Here is a 26,368-nt window from a genome sequence, read left to right as displayed (position 1 = left end):
GGTTACTAAGTTAATTATTACATGTAAAATTCCTAATAAGCATTCAGTAAGTAAAACACAATTTATTATGCAACAATACAGGAGTTCATTGAAGACATGCTATATGCCAGACACTGTTCATAATCTCAAAAATATACAAGCAATTTATGCAACTCAATTCCAGAAAAATAAACGACCCAATCAAAAAATGGGCCAAAGAACTAAATAGACATTTCTCCAAAGAAGGCATACTAATGGCTAACAAACACATGAGAAGATGCTCAACATCACTGATTATTAGAGAAATGCAAATCAAAACCACAATGAGGTACCACTTCACACCAGCCAGAATGTCTGCGATCCAAAAATCTGCAAGCAATAAATGCTGGAGAGGGTGTGGAGAAAAGGGAACCTTCCTACACTGTTGGTGGGAATGCAAACTAGTACAACCACTATGGAAAACAGTGTGGAGATTCCTTAAAAAATTGCAAATAGAACTGCCATATGACCCAGCAATCCCACTGCTGGGCACACACACTGAGGAAACCAGAATTGAAAGAGACACATGTACCCCAATGTTCATCGCAGCACTGTTTATAATAGCCAGGACATGGAAACAACCTAGATGTCCATCAGCAGATGAATGGATAAGAAAGCTGTGGTACATATACACAATGGAGTATTACTCAGCCGTTAAAAAGAATACATTTGAATCTGTTCTGTTGAGATGGATGAAACTGGAGCTGATTATACAGAGTGAAGTAAGCCAGAAAGAAAAACACCAATACAGTATACTAACACATATATATGGAATTTAGAAAGATAGCAATGATGACCCTGTATGCGAGACAGCAAAAGAGACACAGATGTGTATAGCGGACTTTTGGACTCAGAGGGAGAGGGAGAGGGTGGGATGATTTGGGAGAATGGCATGGAAACATGTATACTATCATGTAAGAATCGAATCACCAGTCTATGTCCGATGCAGGATACAGCATGCTTGGGGCTGGTGCATGGATATGACCCAGAGAGATGTTGTGGGGAGGGAGGTGGGAGGGGGGTTCATGTTTGGGAATGCATGTACACCCATGGTGGATTCATGTCAATGTATGGCAAAACCGATACAGTATTGTAAAGTAAAATAAAGTAAAAATAAAAATTAAAAAAAAGAAAAGGAAAAAAAAAAGTTTCACATCTGTTAATTCAATAAATGAGTCCATGAATAGTGCCTCAACAAAAGCCAAGATCAAGGTCATGGATAATAAGTAACAGTAATGCTCAAATTTCTCTATGGCTTTAGACTTTAGTCTCTACATGCTTTGCTATGTCTACAAAAGTTGTCCTAATTTTATCAGGTTCTTGTCTGGCCAAGGTAAAACTAAACTTCCCTCTGCCCAGAGAAGGCCTCAGAAGAGCACAAATATCCACATAAACTGTAAAGGGGTCAGTATTAGGAATAGCAGAACATTCTAGTAACAGGAAGTTTGGGTTTCAAGCAGCTTTGATTCAATCCTGACTCTGGGCCTGGCTGTTTGGTATTAAAGGATAAGTGTCTCTAATGCATACATATATATGTATGGCTGAGTCCCTTGACTGTTCAGCTGAAACTATCACAACAGTGTTAACTGGCCATACCCCAACACAAAATAAAAAGTTTAAAAAAAAAAAAAGAATAAGTGTCTCTAAATCTCATTTTCTCATCTGTAAGACAGGGTATTTTCCACTCTGTCTTACAAGGCTGCTGACAGAGGTTCATTGGAGAATGTTGATGATAGCATCCTGTAGGATAATATAGACATCTACACAAACAGAAGCTGCTTATTTAGATCTTGCAACACAGCAAGGTATTTATTCTAGGTAAGTAAAAAGGCGTTTCCAGACCCTCCGTATTGCTTTCTAACTACTTCTTCAGCAAGGAGCCCCATGTCTTGGCAGTGTGGCCTACCTTCTTTGGTGTCAAAGCTATATTGCATCGTGTGCTCCTTACACATCACCTGCTCCTCCCGTCAAACTGACTCTAGGACTCACGGCATTGGCCTGAGACAAACTGCGGAATGAGAAGAAGCTAATGTCCCTGCCAGATCCCTCTTTCTTTTCTCTTATTTCAGTATCCTCTTCAGATAGGGCTGTGATGAACTCCAGATACCAATAATCACATCCAATCACCTAGAGTTCCATTAATAGTAATAACCATTATTATAATAAATCAATAACATTTATTAAGTACTTAATGGGTATCAAGCAATGAAGAGAGTTCTTTATAAACGTAATCAAATTTGTCACTCCCAACAACCAATGAGATAGATAGCTTTATTGTTTCCATTTTACAGACCTGGAAACTGAGGTTTAGCAAGGTTAAGTAACTGGCCCAGATCCCACAACTTGAAAGTGAGAGTCATGAAGCTAATTCAGTGTCTGATCCACAGCTGTGTCTCAGTAAATAGTTATAGGATGAATGTGAAAGTCGCTCAGTTGTGTCCAACTCTTTGTGACCCCATGGACTATACAGTCCATGGAATGCTCCAGGCCAAAATACTGGAGTGATTAACCTTTCCCTTCTCTAGGGAATCTTCCCAACCCAGGGATTGAACCCAGGTCTCTCACATTGAAGGCAGATTCTTTACCAGCTGAGCCACAAGGGAAGCCCATAGAATGAATGTGTCACTATTAATCAAAGATGGTCATGGGACGCTACTCAATTGCAAGTCACTATTACATTTGTAGGGCATTTGACTCTAAAGCTTGCGCTTGCAACTACTTGTCAGCTGTCATTCTCCTATATATTCCTCATTTATTATTATTCCTTTGACCCTAGAAAGCCCCCGAGCACCTGCTAGATATGAAATCTACCCCCACATACAAAGTATGCAGACAAGTGAAGTTAGTTTGACTTTCAATTTATTTAAAACAATACTTTTTCTACCCACCACTCACCTCCCTTTTCCCCTCAATCCTTAAAAAAGAATTCATTATGTCATTGTATTTTCTCACCTAAGAAAGTCTTTTTAAGTACCAGCCACTCTCATCTCAACACCCTAGGACCCTCGGAGCACCAGAAAGAGGTGTGGTGAGGAGAGAGAATTTATCGAAGTGAAGAATCAATGCCTGTCGAGCTCATTAGCACCCAGGCACAGAAAAGGAAACTGCTATTTTTATCAAGTGCACCTTCGTTTAAATGAATTCCAGAGTGATTTGATAAAGAAAAAGGGTTCCTTTGGAAATAAGTTTTCCTTTTAATAAGGACTGGTTATATTATGTGCCCTTTCTAGCCTGCTTTTTATCCCCAGATATGTAACACGTAAGTCTTGACACTTGATCCCTTATCAAATCTCCATCTCAGCCATTTGCCCATTTGGGTTCTAGCCCAAGCATAGGCCTGAGTGGAGGCATGTGGAGCCTTGGTGGGTGAGTGGAGTCCCACCTCTGTGACCAGGAGCTAAGGCTTCACCCCTTCCTTGGAATTCACCAGTTGGGTTTTGATCACTCAGCAAAGTTTTCCAAACTGTATGATTCTTTTACCCAAGACTGCTTCCTGACCCAAGTGTCAGCTGGCTTTCAGTATTTAATTCTATCTGTTGTTTTCTCACTTACAACTTTGCCATCCTTTTATGGATACTCCAATTTGCTTCCCTGATCTGGCGGGGCATTATACTCTTCCTCAACCTTATTTTTGTCTCAAACTCAGGAGTCACAGCTTCCCAGAGTCTCAATATTGACATCTTGTATTTAGAGCAACTGAGACTATGGTAGCTCAGACCATAAAGAATCTACTTGCAATGTGGGAGACCCAGGTTCTATCCCTGGATCAGGAAGATCCCCTGGAAAAGAGAATGGCAACCCACTCCAATATTCTTGCCTGGAGAATTCCTTGGACAGAGGAGCCTAGTGGACTATAGTTCATGGAGTTGCAAAGAGTCAGACATGACTGAGTAACTAACGCACACTTAGAGCAGCAGTCTCCAACCTTTTTTGCACCAGTGACTGGTTTTGTGGAAGACAATTTTTCCACAGACTTGGGGATTAGGGGACAGTTTCAGAATAATTCAAGTGCATTACATTTACTGTGCACTATATTTCTGCTATTATTACATCAGCTCCATCTCAGATCATCAGGCATTTAGATTCCGGAGGTTGGGGATTCCTGATTTAAAGGGTTAGCTCCCAGTATTAACACATCCCAGGTGGCACGAATGGTAAAGAAACTGCCTGCCAACACAGGAGACATAAGAGACGTAGGTTTGATCCCTGGACCAGGAAGATTCCCTGGACAGGGGAGTGGCTAACCGCTCCAGTATCCTTGCCTGGAGAATCCTGTGGACTGAGGAGCCGGGCAGACTACAGTCCATAGGGTCACAAAAAGTCAGACACAACTTCAGCGACTGAACACACACACATACTGATTGTTCTCAATAAGAGACAAAAATAAGCCTAAATTTTTTCCTTCACCTTCCCCCCCACCAAAACAAATTTGAAGAGATTTTCTGCATCTTCCTGTCTTTGTAAGTTCGTTTTGCCTGAATCTCAGAAATATCTGCTTCTTAAACTTTCTCATTAGCTACGAACATCTACTAACATTTTCATATTCATCTTTGAAAATTTGGCAAAATGTAGAAACAAATGTTGGAGAAGGCAATGGCACCCCACTCCAGTACTCTTGCCCGGAAAATCCCATGGACGGAGGAGCTTGGTAGGCTGCAGTCCATGGGGTCACTATGAGTCAGACATGACTGAGTGACTTCACTTTCACTTTTCACTTTCATGCATTGGAGAAGGAAATGGCAACCCACTCCAGTATTCTTGCCTGGAGAATCCCAGGGACGGTGGAGCCTGGTGGGCTGCTGTCTCTGGGGTCGCACAGAGTCGGACACGACTGAAGCGGCTTAGCAGCAGCAGCAGCAGCAGCAACAAATGTTAAATGCCTGCTCTGTAATCCAGTTATCCTGAAGAGCAATCTAAGAAGTATGTGCAAATTTACCCCACTATTATGCATGACAGAGACAACTGGTAACAGCCTAAATGTCCAAAACTAGGGAATTTTCCAAGTAAATTGTGGTTCCACTGTATTACAAAACATGTATCCACTAATCAAAAGCTTATTTTAAGCTATTTGACATGTGAAAAATATTGGCTATCTATTTCTAAGTGGAAAAAAGCCTACAAAACAGTATGGACCCTGTGATGTTACCAGGAACTCCATATCCAAGATCTTATGTGCACCCATCTCTCTAGCTACTAAACAGAAGTCTTATACCAAAGGATAAACGATAATTCTCTTTGAGTAACAAAATGTTTTTGTTGTGCTTCTCTCTGCCCTGAATTTGTATTATTTTGGCAGTTAGAGGAAATAAGTGCAGAGTGTTTTTGAAAAGAAAAAGTGCTGCTTTTTATTTCCTCTCTCATCTCTGGAATCAAGGAAAATAAAGAGGAAGAACCCATGTTGGACCTGGCTGCTTTGCCAGTATTCTCACTTCACTTTCTCTGGTTTTCAGTCCAAGGTCCAGAAAGATTCGGTTCTAACTTTCCTGCATGAATTGCAGTTCCCAGGAGACCAAGGCAATGTCCTTCTCTGAAGACTGGCCTGCCACATTTCCCTGCAACTTCTTTAGAAATATAGGAAGCCACTTTCTAAGAATATATTCATTTCCCTCCTATCATTTCTAGATCTCTCTCTTGACAACCTTAAGCTTAACATTTGACTAGTCAACATTGGACTGTATCAGATTCCAAGGCAGAGAAAAGGGCTCTGTCCTACCATATTAAAACTAACCATGGTTTTGGACAAACCACGAAAACTGAAGTTCTAAGATTTTGTTCCTTTAAGGAGAAACAAGTACCACCTGTTCTGTACTCTGCCCACTCCTAGACGGGGCTGCAAAGACCAAATAAGACAATACACAAGGAAGAAGGGAGAAAATGCATCTACTCAAATGTTTATTACCACTATCATGATTGTATCATGGTCATTAGTATCACTATTACAGTTCTTAAAACTGAAGAAAATCAATTGCTGATCTTAAAATTTGAATTTAGTTTTTGGAAAAGGAGAAAGAATATCTCTATACCCAGTTCACCAAGTTACCTTTGGCCTATAGCATCATTTGAGGTTATATTCTTATATATTTTAATAAAAGAAAAGACTTGCCTTTATGCTTTCAGATGCATATAGTCTGTTTGCTTCTCTGGAAGAAGGTTCTGGAACTCTAGTGCTCATGCCCTTTCCCATTGTGCTTGGATGTCTCTCATCTCTGATTTTTTTTCTTATAAAGCAAGACCAGCCCCAAGCTGCTTCCTTTGGTTTTCTCTGACATGTCTTCTGTATCCTTAGTACCTAGCTCAGAGCTGAACATGTATAAACACTACATTTAGTTTACATGTGCAAAAATAATAACTTTATGAGTACTTTTTATTTTTATAGACTTTTTATGTGGCCCATCTTCAAAGTTTTTACTGAATTTGCCACAACATTGCTTCTGTATGTTTTGTTTTTGTTTTGGCTGTGAGGCATGTGGGATCCCAGCTCCCCAACAATGGAAGGTGAAGTCTTAACCACTGGACCCCAAGGGAAGTCTCTGAGTGCCTGGCTTCAGGCAAAGCATAGTGATGGGGAAAAATGGGGCAGAGAGAGAAGCTTCTACACAGAACTGGGAAACAGTAGCTAACGAGCGTGCAGCACTGGTTATCCATGGGGTCCTGGAAGAAACAGAGAAAAATCTGCAGAGAAGCTGCAGTTAGGATGGGTGAGGGTCAGGGGTCTTCTTCTAGCTAGGGAAGCCTGAGTTCCATCTGTGAACACCCCCTGCCCACACATGTGCACACACACACTACCAGGGGTTCTGGAAGAAATGTTCAAGAACATGGTTTCTCAGAGTAGGGGGTGTGAAGTTGCCCAAAGTGTTTCCAGAGATAGACACACACTCATGTGCCCAACTGGGGGGTCAAGGCCATGAGTCTATGACCTTGAGTTAATCTTCTGACTGGGACTAAGCTCAGGAATATGGTGTCTAGAAGCTGGACGGGCTATGTGCTTAACCAAGACAATGGTTCATGGTTTTCCAACACCGTTGCCAACTCATGGTTCCCATGACCTATGGTTGGAGAATCTGGACTAGGAATCAGAGGAGCTCTGACATTGCCAGCCACTGCTAGCAACCTTTGTCCACCCAGGATGTCTTTTCCTGACAATTTGATGAGCTGCTTCTTAATCCCACCCTGCCTTAACGTCTCTCTAACCTGGAGCTCTTTATTCAGGCTTTCTCTCTGGATCTAAGTTGTCTCTACAAAATGAAGGAGTGAATGGAAAGACCTTTCCCATCCCACCTCAAGGTCCTTTAAGTCTATATTTTTATTTATTTATCCAATCAGTAGACATGTATGAAGTCTTGCTCTATCTGTACCAGGAACTGCAGAAACAAAGGTGACTATGATGTGGCAATGCCTTGGAAAACATCACAGTCTCACGTTGCACTGAGACATACCAAGAAAAGAACATTCTTGGTGGGAAGGAGAAACGTCCCATTGAAAAATGTACTGAGAGCAAGGTAGTAGACCAATGCGTCAGGTTTCCTGAGACCTCGCCCTGCAGAGCTTTCTTGATGGCAAGGTCAAGACGTATTAAAACTTGGCTTCAGGGTTGCATTGCATGGGCTGAAGGCTAAACATAGCTGTGGACTAGCTATATGCCCTAGGAAATTGACTTAACATCTACATATTTTGGTTTCCTCATCTGAAAAATGGATGTACTCATACTTAGCACTCTTCTTACAGGGCCGTTGTGAGGGTTAAGAGGGAAATGTTTAATACGTCTTTGCTATTATTGAGATCATAATTTCATAATAAAAAAAACCTTCAGAATTTTAAAAATTATATTTAGGAAAATAAAAAATATGAAGGGAAGAAAGTAGAAAATTATGCAAAAAAGACGATTTTTGGAGAAAGCAATCATTTGCAAAAGCTTGGCCCCTACCTGGAGACAGGTAAAACAGACAAAGTTCCCCAGATCAAATGTCTCAGAGGTATCAAAATTAACCAATTCTATATTTAGGTGCCCATATGTTCCTGCTGGTCAGAGTTGCCCACAAATACAGACATTTCAGTGCACAGAACAGCAATTTTCAAAAAGATTTCCCTTTTAGGAGAGAGATGCTACAAAGCTTAATCGGTTCTAAGTGATTCTGAAATATTGTATCAATTTACAGCAGAAAGGTCATCCTGGTGAATAAACATGAGGATTCTGTTCAGTGTCTAGGATTTAGCAGACTAACTCCACTAATGTTAATGGGGCCATGCTGCCAAATCCCCAACCTTCACCCTGGATATTTGCTCCAATCCGTTACTGTTGAGATTGAAATGTGTTTTCCAAATCAAGGCTGATCCTGAGATGGAATTTCTGCATGGTCAGAAAGGGACAGTGTGGCTGATGCCTGGGGACCTAAGTATACTCAAAATGATGGCATGAGGGGCTTTGTTGAAACGTGTTTCTTCACATTTCTCCCCAGTTCAGTGCAGATTGCTTTGCCAAATACACCACGTGGCCCACTCTGCTCACCTTCCAAACTCACTTCCCACCACTTCTCTCTGTGAACGCCAAACAAAACAAAAATCTCCCAGTTCTCCACTATGTCCCCAGTGTGCTGGTGCGCTCTGTGTGTGCTCAGGCGTGTCTGACTCTTTGTGGCCCCATTGACTGTAGCCTACCAGGCTCCTCTATCCACGGAATTTTCCAGCCAAGAATACTGGAGTGGGTTGCCATTTTCTGCTTTAAGGTATCTTCCCAAACCCAGGGGTGGAATCCTCGTCTCTTTTCTCTCCTGCACTGCTGGCAGGCAGGTTCTTTGTCACTAGCACCACTTGAGAGATGAATGGTTACGTTGATCCACACCTCCTTTATTCTTCAAGGAGACCCAACTCAATACCACTTTGTTGGTGATGTTTTCTGTATCTGCTTCCCACCTTCAACAAACACACACACTGAAGTGATGGCTTCCTTCTTAGATCTCAGAAAACTTTGAGCCTTGAACATGACACTTCATATTCTTTATGAACTTGATTTATTCCCCTCAGATAGACTATAGAACCTGTGAGGGCAGGGAGGGCATCACACCGGTCTGTAAATTTCATTTAATACCTAATCCAAGCCATTGCCTACCATCGGCATTCAAGAAAGCACTGAATTGAATTGAATCATTTTCTATTGCTTGATGTTTGGAGGGACTGAAATTTTCAAGGAAGGGATTGGGGACCAGGGAGATGGGGTGTAGTTATAAATGATAGGTCCTTTATTTTTTAAGTTAGATAGATCTATCTAACTTAAAGAGCATCCTAGTCTTTGGAGTCAGAGAGAACTGGGCCACTCCTCAGAACTGGGTTTGCTCCAGCTGCTGCTGCTAAGTCGCTTCAGTTGTGTCCGACTCTGTGCGACCCCATAGACAGCAGCCCATGAGGCTCCCCCATCCCTGGGATTCTCCAGGCAAGAACACTCGAGTGGGTTGCCATTTCCTTCTCCAATGCATGAAAGTGAAAAGGGAAAGTGAAGTCGCTCAGTTGTGTCCGACTCATAGTGACCCCATGGACCGCAGCCTACCAGGCTCCTCCGTCCATGGGATTTTCCGGGCAAGAGTACTGGAGTGGGTTGCCATTGCCTTCTCCAGCCCCAGCTGCTAGAGACTTAGAATACTGGCCTGGGTGAACCAAGGATCTGATTTACAACAGCAAATGGTGCATGGATATTTGGTACCAGTATCCTCTCAGACAAAGATCTATATAGTCAAAGCTATGGTTTTTCTAATAGTCATGTACAGATGGGAGAGTTGGACCATAAGGAAGGTTGAGCACCAAAGAATTGATGCTTTCAAACTGTGGTGCTGGAGAAGACTCTTGAGAGTCCCTTGGACTGCAAGGAGATCAAACCAGTCGATCCTAAAGGAAATCGATCCTAAATATTCTTTGGAAGGACTGATGCTGAAGCTGAAGCTCCAATACTTTGGCCACCTGATGCAAAGAGCTGACTCATTGGCAAAGACCCTGATGCTGGGAAAGAGTGAGGGCAGGAGGAGAAGGGAGTGGTAGAGGATGAGATGGTTGAGTGGCATCATTAACTCAAAGGACATAAGTTTGAGCAAACTCCAGGAGATAGTGAAAGACAGGGAAGCCTGGCATGGTCCAGTCCACGTGGTCACAGAGTCAGAGACAACTTAGCGACTGAACAACAAAAATCCTCTCAGAGGCCTCTATTTTTTCTTTTTTTGGTATTTTAAATTAAATTAAATTTATTTATTTTGGCCATGGCACACACCATGTGGGATCTTAATTCCCCAACCCATGGCCCCTGCAGAAAAAGCGTGGAGTCCCAGACACAGCCAGGGAATTCCCAGAGGCCTCTATATTTATACACTGTCCTTGCTTACAGCCCCAAGACCCTAAGATGACAAGAGCCACTAAACACATTTTAGCCACAATATTCATTTAGGCCGTGTTCCACCGGGTCTGTTTGAGCTAAAGTACATCATAACTTGGTGTATCAGTTCAGTTCAGTTCAGTCGCTCAGTCATGTCCGACTCTTTGCGACCCCATGAATTGCAGCACACCAGGCCTCCCTGTCCATCACCAACTCTAGGAGTTCACTCAGACTCACGTCCATTGAGTCAGTGATGCCATCCAGCCATCTCATCCTCTGTCCCTTCTCCTCCTGCCCCCAATCCCTCCCAGCATCAGAGTATTTTCCAATGAGTCAACTCTTCGCATGAGGTGGCCAAAGTACTGGAGTTTCAGCTTTAGCATCAATCCCTCCAAAGAAATCCCAGGGCTGATCTCCTTCAGAATGGACTGGTTGGATCTCCTTGCAGTCTAAGGGACTCTCAAGAGTCTTCTCCAACACCACAGTTCAAAAGCATCAATTCTTCAGCGCTCAGCTTTCTTCACAGTCCAACTCTCACATCCATACATGACCACTGGAAAAATCATAGCCTCTCCTAAATGGACATAAGCTTTGAGTGGTCACAAAGCTGGCTTGCCATGCCTGTTTAAGTCTCAGAGCCCTGGCTTGGATGGGATGGATAATTTTCTGTTCACCTGCTCTGACTTTAACTGTTTCAATGAAACCACAGGAGGTCTGGGAGTATCCAAAACAAAGGACAGTCTGTGCTCACTGCTTTCTCACTTCCCACTCACTCACCAAGTTTAGTGGATGGTTTGGAAGCTTTAACTAGCTTCAATTTAGCATTTCAGTCTAACTGAATGCTTACTGTAAGTTGAATACTCAGAACAGACCTTCTTCCTTGAGATTCCACCTCCTTGAACTTTATGAAACCACTTTGCAACTTGCCCTGTCAGCTCTTAAACTGGACCTCTCTTCCTCCATTCACTCCAGGCTCTATCCTCCGGTTAGCCTCTCTTACCGCCAATGCCACCATTTCTACTCTTAAAGCCCTGAGAATTGCTGTTAGTCCTCTACTCAGAGCTTCTCATCACTAACTTTTCACATGACATAAGCAAGGACAGCATTGAGAACCTCACACTTCTCTTCTCCCCCTTTCCTAACTTCTCCTCCAAATATCTGATTCTCACTATTTTATGCTAATGTATGTCTCTGATGTCGTGGCCCTCCATCCTGACTACATATTCGATCCCCTAAAAATAAGGAAAGAAATGCCCAGGCTACAGCATCAGAGATTCTAAGTTAGGTTGTCTGGAGGGCAAAGACACGTATTTTTTAAACTATTATTTTCCCATTATTGAGTGCTAAGTTGTTTCAGTCATGTCCAACTCTTCGAGACACTTAACTGTAGCCCACCAGGCTGTTTTGTCCATGGCATTCTCTAGGCGAGAATACTGGAGTGGGTTGCCATGCGCTCCTCCAGGGAATCTTTCTGACCCAGGGATTGAACCCACGTCTCTTAGGTCTCCTGCATTGGCAGGCAGGTTCTTTACCACTAGTGCCACCTGATTATTACTGACATAAATTTTTATCTCTGTCTGACAGCAGTTCATAGCCCTTCTCAAGAGCTGAGACTTAGGTGTCATTATCTCCAGGGTTCCAGGCCCTGGAGCAAGAGCTCAATGATTGTTGATTGTCTTAAGTAAAGCAGCCACACAACTTGGTTTGCTTAAGGACAGATCCAATTTACACTCACAGGTCTGGTGTTCCATTCAATTAGATATCCTGCCCCTTTTATTCTCAAAGATAACCCATTTTGTACAGTAAATTATGTAGCTACTCCCAAGCATAACGGTACCTAAAGGTTCGAAAATATTTAGTATTATGGGCTAAACTGTGTCCCTTGTATCAAAATGCGACTGTATTTAAAGACAGGGTCTTTTGAGAAGTGATTATGTTAAAAGGAGGCCATTAGGGTCGGCCCTAATTCAATGTGACTCATGTCCTCATAAGAAGAGCAGATTAAGACACACAGAGAGACACTAAGAAAGCACATGTTCAGAGGGGTGACCGCGTGAGGACACAGAGAGAAGGGGACCATCTGCAAAACCAGGAAAAGCCTCAGAAGAAACAAATCCTGCCAGCACCTTGATCTTGGACTTGCAGATTGCAGAGTGGTGAGAAGACAAATGCCTCTTAGTCAAGCCGCCCTTTTCATGGTATTTTGTTACGGCAGCCCAAGCAGACGAATACACCTTATAAAATACAAAGTAAGTAAAACCAACATAAATATTGATTTCCTAAATATTACAATTCTCCAAGATGAACGGTTACATCATTTTCCAAGAAACTCCATGTTCTAATTATAGATCTTTCCGTTTTCTCAACCATATAATAAAGAGTTTGACTTAATGTCTTCGTAAGGTACTTTTAGCTTCCATACACTGAGTCTGTTAAGACTGTTGCCAGATGGAACACGGAGGCATCCATCTTTCTTATAGCAGATGTAGCGATGATAATAAACGCCACACACGGTTACAATGGGTAAGGCACAGTTGCCATCCTCAAGGATCCACACACTGATCTAGAAACATCTCACCTCCAAGCAGTAAGGGGCAGAGAGACTTTTATGGAGGCTCAGCACAGGCACACTAAGCCAGCCTGGAGGAGAGTTTAGAATAGGTTCCTGTGTGAGCAGAGAGTCAAACCAATTTTTAGGGAGTGAAGAGGAGCATACCTAGTGAAAGAAGGTGGTGAGACAGGTATTCCCTGCAAAAGAAACAGCATTTAAAAAGAAAGAAAGAAAGAAAGAAAAGCAGAGGTGAAAGAGAAACCATGTTCCTTCTGGTACTTTATTACTTTTCTACACCCTTGATTTTGAACCCAGTCTTTTTCCTCTGCTCTCAGAGGTCAGCAAGTACAGCTGTTATCCCTTATACTTTTTAAGCCTTTACATATTCGAGGACTTAAAAATGACAAATTCCGTACTTTAGGCTTTCCTTTCCCCAGGCTAAGTAACTTTAGTCTCTCCAGGATATTCTTCAAACTTTTAGACTCAGTTTATGCCTTAGCACCCACCAACCCCCACCAACATGCACACACACACACACACACACACACACACACACAGTATGCACACACAGGCCAAAAGGGCCTGTGGTTCACTAGTGAGCGAGTGAAAGTCACTCAGTCATGTCCAACTCTTTGCAATCTCGTGGACTATACAGTCCGTGGAATTCTCCAGGCCAGAATACTGGAGTGGGTAGCCGTTCCTTTCTCCAGAGGATCTTCCCAACCCAGGGATTGAACCCAGGTCTCCCGCATTGAAAGCGGATTTTTTACCAGCTTAGCCATGAGGGAAGCCCAAGAATACTGGAGTGGGTAGTTTATCCCTTCTCCCGTCCAAGAATTGAACAAGGATCTCTTGCCTTGCAGGCAGACTCTTTACCAACTGAGCCATCAGGGAAGCCCTGTGGTTCACTATAGGGCTCTTAAATTTATAAGAAGAGATTGGTGCTGTCCTCCCAAAAGTACAGATTAAGATCATACCCATCACATAGCCATGTGAACCATCAAATCATCAGTGTATTTCCTTCATTAAATAGAAAGCAAAAGAATCAGACTGACGCACATCAGTAAATCTGAGGAATGACTCTATAAGCCAAGTGGAAGGTGTCCCTTCTCTACTACCAACAAGTGAATTAATCTTGTATTTTCAGGTGTTTGGAAACATCAGAGAGCTCCACTGATACGGGATGCATTTCTACCAGGAAACACTATCGTTCTTCCAGTCCCACATTGTGGCATAAATACAACAGCCCTTGTTTTCCACACAGCTTCCTACTTCTTTCACACCCAAGCATATGCTAACAGCTCTCAAGCAACACTCTTCCTCCATCTCTGGGAGGCATCTTAAAACATTTTTAGCTCACCACACACAAAACAGAGGAGGATCTGTTTCTTTACTCAAGAATAATCCTTTTCAACTGCCTATTTATACTGCAGATGGAAACCTATAGATTGAAATAAACAGATTTTCATTCTAAATTTGGCATCCACACTGTCATAGTTAAAGGATACAACAATCGTGTTTGAAAAGCAATCATCCAAGAAATTTCACATTGCTTTGCAATATTCAGATGAAGGGCGTATTGGAATTAAGTGAATAGCATTTAAGAACTGAGGAAGCGCATTAGTTTACGGGACTAATGGAACCATTAATGTAGACAGAAAATGCCAAACATGAACAGATAGGTGTATATCTATAACTGAATCACTTTGCTGTACACCTGAAACTATATCACCAACACTGTTTATGAACTATACTGCAATATAAAATAAAAAGGTGTTTATAAAAAAAACTAAAAAAGAAAGAAAATGCCAAATATGTTAGTAAAATGTGTTGCTAAAAAGTAATATCTTAAGACACATAAGCAAACGATTAATCTCTTTTGGAAGAACCCAATAAGAAGTGCTTGATTAAAAGTCTATAATTGTGCTTTATGATACAGTAGCAATAACCCTATATGGTTATTTAAATTAATTAAAATTAAATAAAATTAGAAATTCAGTTATTCAGTTGTCCTAGCCACATTTTAAGAGCTCAAGAGTCATTGTCATATTAAGCAGCAAAGACAATAGAAGTTTCCATCATTACACCAAGTTGTATTGGACAATGCTGGTCTAGAAGGTTCTGTCTGACTACTGGATTAGCATCATTTAAACATCAGGTCTCAAATAGACGAGCACAGGGAGCACGGCCTGCTGCCAAATGTGACAGCTGAGAGCAGGAAAGTATGGGAAAATGGGAAAAATAATTCCACTCCTGGAATGAACTAATATGTTGCAGCATTGACATTTTATTACAAGAAATATCCTTAGACAAGCAGAGAAATCTTGGACTAAAATGGAAAGGAGTTAGTAAACACCACTATTTGAATACCGCATCACAGTCTTCCAAACTTTCACAAAATGTACCAGTCTTGTCTCATCTGTTAGTGACTAGACGTTATCAGTCATCCCCCAAGTACTATTCAAGCATCCATCACTTCCTGCCCTCACAGTTCTGATTTTTAAATATGTGACAAAACATTTTTGAACATATATTTAAATAAATAGAACCCAAATCAAAACATAAAATTGCAGACTCTTCCCATTAAAAAAAAAGGCAAGAACTTTATTTTAAACATATCCTCAGTTGTGTATTACATCACGTCTGTTATCTAAACCAAAAATCATAACGATAATGCAAAGGAAACGGAGGGCTTCATAAAAAGCACATTATCCAGATATTACTCTTGGCCAATGCTTTAACTAAATAAACAGTGGATATGAAAGGTACAGTATGGCACTTAAATAAATAAGAGCAAAGAGAAGGAAATATATTCACAGTCCAAAGCAACAGGTTTTTGAACCTTTGGTATATGTATACATCTCAAATAAGTATCCGTAAACGCATGTTAGCCAATAGTGTTTCGGTTCAGGTTTCCTAAGCCAGTGATTGTATGTGTTTCCAAAATAACTGATCAAATTATAAATCAGGATTGACATGGGCTGATTAAGGTCTCTGGTGTGAGCACACAGGTAAATTCAAACCATGGCAAAATGAAGTGCAGCTGTGTTGCACAACAAAACTATATAAGAACATGAATTAAATATACCAGTTAGAGATTCTGTGGCTTGGGTAGACACCCTTGATATTAACAACAACAACAAAAATATTTTTAATGCTGTCCAAAGTCCACAATCTGGAAGGCAGAAATATCCCAAAGCTCATAACCGCATGCCTAACAGTGCAACGACCATCCCATAGGACTGTTATAGTTGCATATTGGAATCCCCTCCCTCCCACCCAACCCCTGCCCCTAATAAACAGCACCAGTGCAGTTTGAGTTAGAAAACTGGAAATACTGAGACATTCCTAAGGTTTTCATAATGACTAAGGGCCAATCAGATGGGGCTGTGGTGCAAACCTATGCCATGGCCATTCTCTGAAAAGCACCCCATAGAATTCCCTCTAGCTTGCAGATAAACCATATTAGGTCTACTGTAAGGCCAGATTGAGGAGAAAGCTGGCATGCTGTCCTGGGTTGAGAGAGAGGGGCATGCTGATGGGGGAGGTACATGAAGGATGCCTCAAGGATGTTTGTCCTGCAGCCCAGGATGAAGGGATATATTGAGATAGGTCACAAATTTTGTACCAGTAAAATAGTTGACTCATGCCATTCACCAGAATACAGAGCTTAGCAGAGCTAAGTCCTACTTGGTAGCTGTTCAAGTCCACTATGATCAGGATCAAACTGGACCACAGAAGAAAAGGGCCCAAAGGAGTCCAACTCATCCATCTCATCACTCTGTCCAGGTGTCTCTGGAACCAGTGGTGTGATGTGGTAACGATTCTACTTTCCCTCCTCTCCGATTGATACAAGATCTTCTCTTAACCAGCCTCATTCAATATATCTCAATGATGACAGTCACATAAATGAGGGCAGATAGAGCCACCCTCCATAGTCATCTGCCTTGGGGCTACTTGTCATCCCCTAGGCCTTCCCAAAACCTGCCCTTTCACACATAGGCAGAGTCACTGGACTGAGTCCTGCCAAAATTGGGAACACTGACCCGGGGTAGGTCCTTGTTGCGGATCTCATAGACTGACTTCCTCTTGGCCTGGGCTCCTCGCACAGCCAGCTTGATCTTGCGCCATCCCAGGTGGTTGAGTTCAGCCAGGTTGAGCACAACACAGATGCCGCTCACTGCAAACATGAACACTAGAAAAACAGTCTTCTCAGTAGGCCGGGACACATAACATTCCACCTCCTTGATACAGGGGTAGCGGTCACATTCATACAACCCCGGGACACTGAAGCCATAGAGAAAGTATTGGCCCACCAGAAACCCAATCTCCAGGGCATTTCGGAATACCACTTGGATAATGTAGAAGCGGGAGATGCCTTCCTGCCTTCGGAGCTTGGATCGAGCTGCAGTGCGCAGCCCTGATGGGTGTGGGGTCAGCTCCTTCACCTCTAAACAATCTGGCTCCGTCTCCTTGCTCGTGTTCTCTGTGTTCTGCAGCACTCCATTAACAATGGCATTTTGCAACTTCTTATCTTCTCGTTTGCCACCACCACTGCCCCCACCCCCAGTTCCTCCAGGACCCCCCATGGACTCAGGAGGATCTCTGTCCAAAGCCAGGAAGACAGTAGAGTAGCGGCGTTCTCGTTGCTTTGCAGACTGGTGCACAGAGTAAGTGATGAAGCAGAGACTGGGGGTACACACCATTATGATCTGGAAGACCCAGTAACGTATGTGGGAGATGGGGAAGGCGCGGTCATAGCAGGCCTGGTTACAGCCGGGCTGCAGTGTGTTGCATACAAACATGGTCTGCTCATCATCGTATACCGTCTCCCCCACAATGGCCACAATGAGGATCCGGAAGATCACCACCACAGTCAAGAGGATCCTGAGCAGGGGAAAAGGGAGGGAGAGAGGTTCTCAAGGGTTGAGTCACTGACTCAATAGGAAAGCCCTATTGCTCAGTTCCCAGCTCTGTCCTTGACTGGGGAGCTATCCATCCAGAGTGGTCCTGAACTGGGAATTCAGCAAACCTTTTGGTCTCTTCCCCTTCTGCTGGGTGCTGGTAGTCTGGGAACACTTCATACTACAGGGATCTTAAGCATGTGCATTTCCATACACTGGACATGGTGTGTTTGCAACAGATCAATTTCATTTGTATACATGTAACGTAGAGAGGCACAAAATATAACTTCCCTCTGGATATGGCAAATGCACATGGAATAGCTGAATACAGCAAATACAAAGTCTACACACAGATTATGTATATGTAAGTGCTCCAACTGGATATATAGTTTATCCTCAATATGAATACTGAACTTAAGCTTTACATAAACAGATAGTTATAACTATATATACACATATATACATGAATATATATAGTTTATATAGAGACAAAATGTGTCAGCTGGCTGTGTGGGTTTCTGACACTGTAGGTTTTAACAGGCAAATCAGTTTAGCTTGTTAAATATTTGTTGGGGAAAGATATATCTGCTCCGAAGAGCAAATCCATCTCCCCATTTGCCCTTCTCTGTCCAAATACAATCCTGCCTTCTTTGTAGATTCTATTTAGGGAACTGGATGAAGATTGGCTCTGACTCCGGAGAGTGGGGGTACCACGACTGAGCCAATAACTCCTTTGCTAATGGAAGAAAAGTGAATCCCCTGGTGGTGCTTCATAGGGAAGGGATGGATTCCTGATGAGGAGCAGCTTGAGGAGGGGGGCATCACTGGGCATCAGGCAATCCCTCAATGCTGGGAACACAGGCGCGTGGACCAAGGATGATGGGAAGGAGACAGAGGATGGTCTGAGGGCTGCTGGGGCTCGGTCTGGACGTTAGAAAGGACTCCCGGGGGCCGCCCGACGGGGCCCGCGGATGGCCGGCTCGTCGCCCTTACCTCCCGATCATAGTGGAGTGCTGCTGCACCGCGGCTTCCAGCAGCCTCTCCAAGATGGTCCATTCCCCCATCGCTGTGCATCCGGAGGCAGCAGACAAAGACTGGGCAGCACCGGGCACGTTCCCGCTTCGGGCCCCTCCCCGGGCCGCACCTCCCGACTGGGAGCGAAATGCCCCCCGATTAAAGAATCAAACAAAATTTTAAAAAATTCAAGATTCCCCCTCTCCCTTTTATTGTACTTAAAACAGGGAAAATGGGGAAGGAAACCCAAGCGCGTCCAACTGATGGGCAGCTGGCGCGGTCCGGAGAGCGGGCACGAACCTCGGGCGCCGTCCGGGGGTCAGGTCTGGAGCCGGGGGATGGCCGGGCGAGGGGCGGGGCGGAGCGGGGGTGGCCGCGTGCAGGTCCGCGAGCTCTCCCGCCCGAGCGAGGTGTTTGAGCGCCACTCACTCCCGGGGGTTAGGGGCCGAGGAAAGGTCCGGGCACCAATCCCCGCGCCTGGCACTTCAGCGGGCACCGGGCGCTCCCGCGCTGCCGCCTGCGAAGCCGGGGCGGAGCGCGCGGAGCCGGTTGCAGGGCTCGGGAATCCGCGGCCGCCGCCTCTAATCCGGCCTTAAGTAGTCTCCGCCTGCGTCACGCCAGGTCGGCGGAGGGGAGCCGAGCGCTGCGTGCGGCTGTCGCTGCGCGCCGGAGCCCGAGGGGCAGGGGACGCGCGCAGGGGGAGAAGGGGCCAGAGTCTTGGGGGCCCGGTGGGGAGTGGGGCGACTTCGAGAGGAAGGATCGCTGCGCCCCTCGAGGCTTCTCGGGGCGCCCAGGTAACCTCACCTGACCGCCAGCCCGGGGCAGGAGGAGGGGGAGCCGGGAGCCGACGCGTGGGTGAGTGGGGAGGGGTGTGAGTGGGGAGTTTAGCGTCTCTCCCTGCATCCCTCACCTTTTGCTTTTTGTGTTTGGTGATGCAACTGAAATTCCCTCTCTAAATGGAGATGCTGGTTGGGGGAAGGAAAGCGGGGGCAACAATAGCACGTTTTTCAGTCTCTCATAAGAGAGGACTGCGTGGCTTAAGAGTGAGTCTGCGGTCGGTGCCATCGTGAATCCGATACAGGAATGAGGAAAGCTCGATGAGTGTTCATTTAGGCTGAAGCTTAAATGTAGGAGTGAAGCTGTCTCTGAGGATGGGACAGCTACCTAGGTGCCTAGTTTGAGCGAGTGGATGGCCATGGTTAAAGGACTCGCTTCCCCAGCGCAAACCCAGACGCTCTGCTATTCTATATCTATCTTTTACTTATTTATTTGGAGGAGTGGGTACTTCTCGGGTAAACTGTGAGCTAATCGGATGATAAGGAAGCTCAGTATTCAACTAGCTAGAAGAGTCACTCACAATCTCACTCCACCATCACCTTTGATTTCCAACCTTGGCTTTCTATGCTGTCAACCAGCAGCTCCTGGTTTCTGTTTTTAAATTGACATATTGCTGACAGTTCTCTCTGGAGCAACTGCTTAATTGGTTATAGCTAGAAAATTAAGACAATCACACTGATACTAATTAGCTCAGGGGTCAGTATTTGGAGGGGCTTCCTCGGTGGCTTAGGGGTAAAGAATCTGCCTTGCCTGCCAATGCAGAAGTTGCAGGAGATGTGAGTTCAGTCTCTGGGGAGGAGGAAATGGCAACCTACTCCAGTATTTCTTGCCTGGAGAATTTCACAGACAGAGGAGACTGGTGGGCTACAATCCATGGGGTCACAAAGAGTCCGACAGGACTGAGTGACTGAGCACGCCTGCACAGAACTAGGTGTTAGGAGACACAGTAGTTGAGTCCCTCTTATATATGTGTACGAAAAGCACAGTGAGTGGTCGTCACCCTTTTAAAAAACACAGTGTGAAAGAGCTACCAGCTCCCTTCTAGACAGGTAATGCAGCCCTAATTATCCACAGGGATCATCGCACATATTATTATACATGTATTATGTAAGCTACATCATGATGAGCCTTCAATTCGTGACCATACAAGTTAGTTGGCTAGTTGGTGGCCCAGAGACTGGGAAGAGCTGGCTTCAGGGCATGAGCTTGAGTCTCCTCACAGTGCACCTCTACATAAAATGACATTTAAAGGCACAACCTAAGCTTCAGTGAGAGAGGGATCAAGTGAGATCTCTCCTAGACTTGACACCTTTAGACCAAGGAAGTTGGTTTTCACTGCAAAGGAGGAAAGAGTCCACTGAAAATGGAGAAAGGTGTAGGGTGAAAATGGAACATTATGGCTATGGCAAATGCTCCTTATTTCCTGCAAGGTAGAGAAGAGGTACCGGAGAAGGCACTGGCACCCCACTCCAGTACTCTTGCCTGGAAAATCCCATGGATGGAGGAGCCTGGTAGGCTGCAGTCCATGGGGTCGCTAAGAGTCAGGTACGACTGAGCGACTTCACTTTCACTTTTCACTTTGATGCATTGGAGAAGGAAATGGCAACCCACTCCAGTGTTCTTGCCTGGAGAATCCCAGAGCACTGAATCCCAGAACACTGAAGCAACTTAGCAGCAGAGAAGAGGTACAAAGATGATACCTAATCTGCCTCCAGATGGAATGATGACTTCCCCACTCAGACTTGGTGTGTTTGCTCAGACTTCCATCCTCTCCCTTCGGCTCTAGCTCCCTGTAGTTCCTCCTTCCCTAGCAGATTCTTTGGGGTGAAGGGTCTCAGACAAGGAGTGAATGAATGAGAAAGTCCCTGAGGAAATCTGTTGCACATATTTAAATGTCCCCAAAATAGGCTGCATGATGTTCTATACATGTGGCTTTCCCAAACCCTTTAAGATGGTGATCCTAAGGACATAGATCACAGGAAAGACGTTTCAAACGTTCTCACAGTGCAGTTTTGAAGTACTGGACTATGACTAAATTGCTTATCATTTAATTAATTGTTTTAAAATTACACTAACATGACATATACATTTAACACATGAGCACACGTGTGTACATGTGTAAACACACAGAAACACCTATACACAGATTCTGTGTTTTTAAAAGACTCATTTATTAGATTTGGTAGCCTTCTTTTAGATTAAAAACCTTATTCTCCCCACAACACCTTGAAAAAATGAACTCTTTATTTTTAAAAATCATTTATAAGTTGTCTTACATTACTATGCTATGTTTCCTTTTTTTAACCTTTAAAAAAATTTTGACATATAATTGATATGCAATATATACATTACAGGTATACAATATAATGATTCACAATTTTTAAAGATTATACTTCCTTTATAGTTATTATAAAATATTGACTACATTGCTCGTGTTGTACAGAATATTTTTATAATTTATTTTATGTCTAATAGTTTGTGCCTCTTAATCTCCTATCCCACATTGCCTCTCCCCATTTCCTCACTCGCTATTGGTAACCACTACCTTGTTCTCTGTATCTGTGAATCTGTCTCTTTTTACATTATATTCACTAGTCTGTTGTATTTTTTTAGATTCCACATGTAAGTGATATCAGACAGCAGCGGTCTCCAACCTTTTTGGCACCAGGGAGCAGTTTTGTGGAAGACAGTTTTTCCATAGACAGAGTGGGGTGGGGGAGGTTGGTTTCAGGATGATTCAAGTGCATTCCATTTACTGTGCACTTTATATTATTATTACATCAGCTCCACCTCAGATCATCAGGCACTAGATCCCAGAGGTTGGGGACCCCTGTCATACAGTATGTCTTTCTCTGATTTATTTCAGTTAGCATAAAATCCTCCAAGTGTATCCCTGTCAATGCAAATAACATTTCATTCTTTTTTTATGTATTTCTTTTTTTTTTTGAGCCCAATACTCTTAATTAATAAATTGTCCTGGTTGTGCTGCAATTATATGAAAAGCTTCTGTGTAGAACTGGGAATCTGTTTCCTCAGTACATTGTCTCAACCAACTGGATTCTGACTCAATTCCCGCCTGACTGAAGATCCCCATTTAAGACAACTGGGAAGTTCTTTAATTCTTATTTAAAACTCATTCTACTCTATTAAAATAATAGCTTTGCATGAAAAAAAATAGAACTTGAAGAATAAACTTTGGTGTATCTTAGCCCGTCTGCTGCTGCTGCCCATCTAAGGATACTCAATACGAATACAAATGCTGGAGTCCTCTCCCAGATCTGCTAAATTAAATCTTATAGAAGTGAGGTTTAGGTACCTGTATTTTTATCAAGTTCTCACCAGTAGCTCTGATAGATGTTAAAACTGATCCAAAGACTAGGTACCTAAAGTCAGGCAAGTAGTTAAAGAAAAAACTATGAATAAAGTGCTATTTAAGGGTCCTAGCGAGGAGGAACAAATAATTTCAACAGATGAGAAAAGGTGACTTTTAAGAAAGGAAGAAGAAATTAAACATGGTTTGGGTCATGGGGACATAGCCACCTGAAAGCATCTAAAGTAAAATCATACCTGGATTGTTGGCTTTCTGAAGCTAGGTCTTTCCAAGCAGAAATTTCCCTTGGTAGATCAGGGAAAGACTCTCCATGTCTAGTGGGAAAAAACCTGTAAAGACACATAGCAAATGGCCTAGTTAAATATTCTAATACAGTGTCGAAATGAAGAGTTACTAAGAATAATCCAATTTTCTACATGGATATATCTGGATTTGCTCTTACCTTTATATATGCTTAGAATTTTATTCTTTTTCCTCTAATTTTTTACGAATATAATTGACATACAGCTCTATATAAATTTAAGGTGTAGAGCGTAATGATTTGACTTTACATACATCATGAAATAGTTTTCACAAGTTTAGTGAACATCCATCATCTCATATAGATACAAAATAAAGGAAATAGAAACAATTTATTCTTGGTGATGAGAACTCTTAGGATTTACTCTCTTAAACAACTTTCATACATTACATACAGCAGTGTTAATTAAATTGATCAGGTACATTATATCCCCAGCACTCTTATCTTACAATTGGAGGTCTGTAGCTTCTGAGCACCTTCATCCAGTTTCCTTCTCTTTTCAACCTCAGATTCCCAGGTATTGCAGCTTAGTAGCTTAGCTTAGCAGCTTCAAATACTTGGTAAATGAAACCCCCTAGGAACTTTGTAAGGTGTAAGAATGATAGTGAATCCACTGATCTGTCCTCTCCTGGATCATAAATTCTTGGAGAGCAGAGGGCATGCATTATACCTCACAGCGCTTTCCATAGTGTTGTGGAAACTAGCATTGTGGAAACCTAAAGTTTGTTGGAGGAATAGGGTAGCTATTCTGGCTCTCTATTACCATCAACCTGGGAAAGCTGCATGTTCTTTGAACAGAGGCGGATCCTGGCTTCTGCACAACTATAGATTACATTCAAATCAAGAAAAGAAAGAAGTTCCCTTTATTCAGTGAAAATCCCACACACTTAGGGCAGCCGGACCCCTCACTAAAAAGCTTTCTTGCTGACCACTAGCCCCCTGCTCTCACCTTTGTGATACTTTTACTTAATGTAATCCCAGCACCCACTGAACTAACCCAGAAAATGCTGCTGATGTGCAAGATTTGGGCTTCAGCATCAGAGAGGCAGCCTCAGAAAGCTGATCTCAGCTCTGGATACACAGCCTCTGGGAAGCGCCAGCATCTGTAGCCTCCGGGATTTGTGAGGGACTGCATTTGGTTTGGGATTGGTCTCTGTGTTAAAGTCCTCCACATTTCATTCACAAACAGCTAGGATTAACTGAGCTTTATCTCCCCCAGTGGCCTACATACATCTGTTTACTAATGAAACCTTCAAATTTGTCTTCTGACAGAACAAACCCAACCTGTCTTGTGAGACTTGAAAGAACATAAGTGGCAGGTGAAACAGACTCTTTTATGCTGCAGAGTGATTTTTCTCATCTTTTGTGTGTGTTTCCTTCCCTCTGTTTAAGCCCTGGCTTATAAGTTTAGGGAAACACCTTTTGGATTTTATTGTCCAGACAAAGCAATACAGAATCATATTCCATACAGAAGTAGAACTGTCCAATCCACTAATCATAAGTAACCCTAAATATGGTAGCTTGCTGTGTACCTTAGGATTCCCCTGAGCTTGTTACCATGGAAACCATTCTGCAATGTCACGGACACAAACGCCAAGTTATGTTTTATCCTCGAGAGATTGTGTATCCAAATAGTGGGGATATCTAACATCTGCCTGCTAGTCCTTTGCATTAAAGGGTGTGTATCCCTTTAAGAAACATCACATGTACTAATTTCCCATTCCCCACCTTGTGTATAGAAAATATAGTATGTGTAGTAATATCTCAGGATTAATGTAATATGACATTGTGGCCAAAGCAGATGTGTGAAATCACAGCAAATAAATTAACACTCATTAAGAATCAAATCAGGCCTGCTGACACATAATCTTTCATGTTTATGTCAAGTCGTGATCCCCATTCACATCAGGAACTTCCCAGGGGGGCTCATTAAACCTGCAGGAAGAGATTTCTTTTAAGTCAACACTATTCAAAAGTCATTCAGCTACAGTACAGAAGAGCCTGCCTGGGGGGTGACAGAACATATATCCACCTCTTTATACTGTCATTGTCATGGTCCAGATAGAGTTCCAGCCACAAGGGATATGGCTGGGCTTCCTGCTGAGTGCATTTCCAGTCTATATAGAAGAGATGAGGAAATTGTAGGGGAAATGCACATGGGTAAGACCTAGCCTGGACAGAATCGTTAAGCTGAGAGAATATATGTTAGTTCCCATAGGCGCCCTTCCTGCACTTTTGCCACATCAGAGTAGGCTGCTAAAAGCTGGATTCATCCTGTTCCCTCATATCTACAGCCAAGATAATTATGCTGAATTGATGTTTGTCCCCAAAGGAATCCTCTCTAAGACCTGGAGCTGATTTTCAAGGTTCTTCAATCAATCATGCATGGATGCTCCTGGCTGCCTGGTATCTTGACCTCCTGAAATTTAGCCAGTTCCCATTTTTGTCAGAATTCTGGCAACTCAGGCATGATCAACCCAGAGGCCTTTGTGATGTTCCAGTTCTTGTCAATCTACCTGCCTTCTGATCCCTCTTGAATGTCCAAGTCTGGTCCAGAGAACCTCCTGTTTCTGGAGATGGGTGAGACTGGAAAGGGGCTCCCACTTTCTTGCCGCTCACATGTTCAGCTCCCTGGTTGTGGTGTTTGGATAGTCAGCCAAGGGTTTGTCGAAAGCAACTCTCCCACTTTTCCATTGGATTTGGTTCACAGTCTTCTCTGACCTTCAGAATCTCACACAAAGATTTACCTTTTTGGTAAACTCATCCTTCCCCCTTGCCTATAGATTGCCTTTGGTCATATCCCCCAGCCCTGGAACTCACCCTGAATCCACATCCTATTGACCTTTGAGCTTCCCACCATCATGCTTCACTCATTCTCTGCCCCCTGATTCCCCCACCATTAAGGAAAGTAATCCGATAAACAGGCACACCAGGGTGTTAATAACTGATAACCACTTAATGTATTATCCTTCTCAGAGGAATTATCCTCATTTAAGTTGCAAAGCCTTCATTCAAAGAAATGAATTTTTCTAGGGAGTTTTCCAAACACTGAAGGAGA

The 26,368-nt window shown here is 43.2% G+C and overlaps 1 protein-coding gene across 1 annotated transcript; it reads right to left on the bottom strand.

The window, feature by feature from the left end:
- On the bottom strand, nucleotides 16,218-19,073 carry GJD2 (gap junction protein delta 2). The gene is made up of 2 exons (XM_018053800.1): nucleotides 18,821-19,073; nucleotides 16,218-17,810 (listed from the first exon to the last, which is right to left on the bottom strand). The coding sequence occupies exons 1-2, from the start codon at nucleotides 18,889-18,891 to the stop codon at nucleotides 16,916-16,918; spliced, it is 966 nt and encodes a 321-aa protein (XP_017909289.1). The 5' UTR covers nucleotides 18,892-19,073; the 3' UTR covers nucleotides 16,218-16,915.

This window comes from Capra hircus, chromosome 10 (assembly GCF_001704415.2).
Source record: "Capra hircus breed San Clemente chromosome 10, ASM170441v1, whole genome shotgun sequence".
Lineage (NCBI taxonomy): Eukaryota > Metazoa > Chordata > Mammalia > Artiodactyla > Bovidae > Capra > Capra hircus.
The sequence above is the reverse complement of the archived record's forward strand: the minus strand, read 5'-3'. Positions and strand labels throughout refer to the sequence as shown.